This window comes from Physeter macrocephalus, chromosome 11 (genome assembly GCF_002837175.3).
Source record: "Physeter macrocephalus isolate SW-GA chromosome 11, ASM283717v5, whole genome shotgun sequence".
NCBI lineage: Eukaryota > Metazoa > Chordata > Mammalia > Artiodactyla > Physeteridae > Physeter > Physeter macrocephalus.
Window position 1 is genome coordinate 97,780,943 of NC_041224.1, and position 4,971 is coordinate 97,785,913.

The 4,971-nt window shown below is 41.1% G+C and overlaps 1 protein-coding gene across 1 annotated transcript in view; it reads right to left on the reverse strand.

The window, feature by feature from the left end:
- RAD51 (RAD51 recombinase) overlaps positions 1–4,971 on the reverse strand; it is a 68,660-nt gene that overhangs the window by 60,752 nt on the left and 2,937 nt on the right. The window contains exon 2 of the mRNA XM_024115911.3: positions 3,211–3,345. Coding sequence (XP_023971679.1) covers positions 3,211–3,297 — 87 coding nt within the window. The 5' untranslated portion in view covers positions 3,298–3,345. The remainder of the gene's footprint in view (positions 1–3,210; positions 3,346–4,971) is intronic.

Sequence of the window (4,971 nt, forward strand, 5' to 3'; positions counted from 1 at the left end):
GTGAAATCTTTAGGATTCTCTATGTATAGTATCATGTCACCTGCAAACAGTGACAGTTTTACTTCTTCTTATCCAATCTGCATTCCTTTTATTTCTTTTTCTTCTGACTGCCGTGGCTAGGACTTCCAAAACTATGTTGAATAATAGTGGCAAGAGTAGACATCCTTGTCTTTTTCCTGATCTTACAGGAAATGCTTTCAGTTTTTCACCACTGAGAATGATGTTTGCTGTGGGTTTGTCATATATGGCCTTTATTATGTTGAGGTAGGTTCCCTCTATGCCCACTTTCTGGAGAGCAAAACCAGTAGTTTTAAACGAGCACTATGTATATTAAAATAGACTCCTGTCATGAATTGGATTAAACCTGTAACTCTAAACCTTTTATGACTAGGATTCTAAATGAACTTTGAGACCCCGGGCCCTAAAAGCCCACTTTAAACATTTCCCAATGTTTTCCACATCAAGCACACATAAAAAAATGTTTTTACACTAAGCTGGGATAAACAGCTAAGACTGCCCCAGAGCTAAGGGAAGCATATCTTAGCATAACCTTTTTGTAGCACAATGACTGGAAAGCTCTGTTTTAACAACTGATATTAAAGATGGAGAAAACTACTTTTGGTCAGGGATTTATATACCACTTCTCAAAAACAAACCAACCAAAGGCACTTCTTTCTCCCTATATACAAAGTCAGCTTTGATTTTATTAGCCACCAAAACCATGACTTCTAGGACAGCATGAATTATTAGGGGGATGTGTATGTATCTGGGGATCAGGGAAGGTTTGGGAGAGGGAAGAGAATAGTACCTGCCCATAGAAACTGGTCTGTTATTAACATTTAAGCAAAAAGCAGTACACATGTGTGGGTATAAGGATGCTCACTGAAACCAAAAGTTATGACTCCGAATTTTCCAATGTTTATCACAAACCTGTTTAAGTTAACATCCAGAGAGTGGAAGCTTAGGGGGCAACGGGAGGAATATGCATAAAAAGACAGAAGAATGAAGGCTTTCTCAGCATTTTCTCCTGCTTCTTTTAACCCAAGTCAACTGCACTCACCCTGGGGCCTCTGTACAATGCACAGAAATAGTGCAAGGCCCCAGCTCTGGTGCTTGATGTTCTTGTGCAGAGTCTTGAACTCGCACAACGTAACCCCAAGCCCTTCCCTCTGCCTATGACAGCTGTCTTCCTAGTAACTTCAGTACAGATCGAGGTCAGTGGAGAGACATTGCTCCTCTCCCCTTCCTGCATAGCTGGCCCAGGCCACTGTAATACCCTGGACAGTAATTTCATACTTAGTACAAACAGCAGAGACTCTACCATGGGATCGTAGGGCTTCTTAGTTTCTGACATCCAGCTCTAAGAAAGAAAAATGATAATGTAGAAGAATTCTTGACAAAAGACGAGATCTGGCCAGATGTGTTTAGCAACTGTCTTAAGCCTTTCCACAGAATCCTTGACAACCCTCCTGAAAACTCTAATTTGGATTTTGACCTTAGGTAGTAAACCAATGGTTAATGTAAAGGTTGTGATTTCTCCCAATAGGTAGAACAATCTTGTCCAGCATTATAATTCTAAAATTAGCATGATTAGCTCTAGTAGTTTTCTGGTGAAATCTTTAGGATTTTCTATGTATAGTATCATGTCACCTGCAAACAGTGACAGTTTTACTTCTTCTTATCCAATCTGCATTCCTTTTATTTCTTTTTCTTCTGACTGCCGTGGCTAGGACTTCCAAAACTATGTTGAATAACAGTGGCAAGAGTAGACATCCTTGTCTTTTTCCTGATCTTACAGGAAATGCTTTCAGTTTTTCACCACTGAGAATGATGTTTGCTGTGGGTTTGTCATATATGGCCTTTATTATGTTGAGGTAGGTTCCCTCTATGCCCACTTTCTGGAGAGCAAAACCAGTAGTTTTAAACTAGCACTATGTATATTAAAATAGACTCCTGTCATGAATTGGATTAAACCTGTAACTCTAAACCTTTTATGACTAGGATTCTAAATGAACTTTGAGACCCCGGGCCCTAAAAGCCCACTTTAAACATTTCCCAATGTTTTCCACATCAAGCACACATAAAAAAATGTTTTTACACTAAGCTGGGATAAACAGCTAAGACTGCCCCAGAGCTAAGGGAAGCATATCTTAGCATAACCTTTTTGTAGCACAATGACTGGAAAGCTCTGTTTTAACAACTGATATTAAAGATGGAGAAAACTACTTTTGGTCAGGGATTTATATACCACTTCTCAAAAACAAACCAACCAAAGGCACTTCTTTCTCCCTATATACAAAGTCAGCTTTGATTTTATTAGCCACCAAAACCATGACTTCTAGGACAGCATGAATTATTAGGGGGATGTGTATGTATCTGGGGATCAGGGAAGGTTTGGGAGAGGGAAGAGAATAGTACCTGCCCATAGAAACTGGTCTGTTATTAACATTTAAGCAAAAAGCAGTACACATGTGTGGGTATAAGGATGCTCACTGAAACCAAAAGTTATGACTCCGAATTTTCCAATGTTTATCACAAACCTGTTTAAGTTAACATCCAGAGAGTGGAAGCTTAGGGGGCAACGGGAGGAATATGCATAAAAAGACAGAAGAATGAAGGCTTTCTCAGCATTTTCTCCTGCTTCTTTTAACCCAAGTCAACTGCACTCACCCTGGGGCCTCTGTACAATGCACAGAAATAGTGCAAGGCCCCAGCTCTGGTGCTTGATGTTCTTGTGCAGAGTCTTGAACTCGCACAACGTAACCCCAAGCCCTTCCCTCTGCCTATGACAGCTGTCTTCCTAGTAACTTCAGTACAGATCGAGGTCAGTGGAGAGACATTGCTCCTCTCCCCTTCCTGCATAGCTGGCCCAGGCCACTGTAATACCCTGGACAGTAATTTCATACTTAGTACAAACAGCAGAGACTCTACCATGGGATCGTAGGGCTTCTTAGTTTCTGACATCCAGCTCTAAGAAAGAAAAATGATAATGTAGAAGAATTCTTGACAAAAGACGAGATCTGGCCAGATGTGTTTAGCAACTGTCTTAAGCCTTTCCACAGAATCCTTGACAACCCTCCTGAAAACTCTAATTTGGATTTTGACCTTAGGTAGTAAACCAATGGTTAATGTAAAGGTTGTGATTTCTCCCAATAGGTAGAACAATCTTGTCCAGCATTATAATTCTAAAATTAGCAACCAAGCACATACCTCTAATCGAGAAATAGGTTGTGGGCCAAAGCTCTCTTCTTCCACTGAAGTATCTGCATTTGCTTCAAGCTGCATCTGCATAGCCATTACTTAGTGTTCAATACTGAAAAGTACAGATGGCCATCAGGAAGAATACTAGAGAAAGTACAGAGATGCAAACATAGTTTTACAATAAATCTCTTTAAGAATTACTTGCTAGCCTTTTGGCTTAATCACTGACATACCCATGGCAGGAAAAAGAAAAAAAATCTCTCACCAGCCTTCCCTTCCACCTAGACAGCTGTATCAGAAAGACTTTAGGAGGAGCCAGGACTATCTTGCTTCTTAAAGTAGAACAGCTTGGACTCCCCTGGTGGTGCAGTGGTTAAGAATCCGCCTGCCAATGCAGAGGACACGGGTTCTATCCCTGGTCCGGGAACATCCCACACGCCGTGGAGCAACTAAGCTTGTCACCACAACTACTGTAGCCCGGGTGCCCTAGAGCCCATGCTCCGCAACGAGAAGCCCACGCTCTGCACAAGAGAAGCCTGCGTGCAGCAACGAAGACCCAACGCAGCCAAAAAATAAAATTTAAAAAAAAAAAAAAAAAAAAAAATGAACACCTTAATTAGATCAACTATATCCCTCTGTTCCCCTGCTTCATATTCCTTAAGGATAGGGGCCAAGTCTCATTTATTTGTATACACCTCAGATACATTATAAATCTTTGGTAAATCTTAGGTGTTGGGTAAATATTTGGCAAGTGAATGCAGACTTTCCAGAACTCTACTTTAAAAAAAAAAAAAAAAAATCGATGAAAGGTTAAACTGTTTCAGTTCCATTGTTCCCTTCCAGAAAGCAGGGTTTTGGGGTGGTGGGACAGGAGTGAAACGAAGGTACAGAATAATTGCCAGAAGCCTCCATTCCTGATAGAGAAACAATGGACTGAGAGAAGTAATCCCACCTTAGGCAAGGATGGCTTGTAGTCACACAGTTTGCTTCTAATAGAAGCGTATGAAATTTAAAGATCACCATTTTTTTGGCGGGGGGCTGTGCGGCATGTGGGATCTTAGTTCCCCAATGAGGGATCGAACCCGCACTCCCTGCATTAAAAGCGCAGAGTCTTAACCACTGGACCACCAGGAAAGTCCCATAAAGATCACCATTTTAATCAATTCCAGACCTCATTGAATGCACAAATGAATAAATAACATGGAATTATCTTGCTCAGTTTGAAATCTTCCATATAAATATAAGGCCTATGCCAAAAGTCAGATTATTTTGATAGAGTTAAGACTGCTCAGGTTGAAAAGAATGAAGAACAAAAAGATTTCTATTATGAGGTATTAGTAAAAGCAAACAAGTCTTGATGGCCACAAGAATAAATGTACTTAAATCACACCAAAACAATCTGGACAATTTAACAAGCAAGATAAATTTAACTCAAAAGACAACAGATAAGGGCTTCCCTGGTGGCGCAGTGGTTAAGAATCCGCCTGCCAATGCAGGGGACACGGGTTCGAGTCCTGGTCTGGGAAGATCCCACATGCCACAGAGCAATGAAGCACGTGTGCCAAAACTACTGAGCCTGCATGCCACAACTACTGAAGCCTGCGCACCTAGAGCCCGTGCTCCACAACGAGAAGCCACCACAGTGAGAAGCCCACGCACTACAATGAAGAGTAGCCCCCGCTCGCCACAACTAGAGAAAGGCTGTGTGCAGCAACAAAGACCCAAGGCAGCCAAAAATAAATAAATAAAATTAAAAAAAAAAAAAAAAAA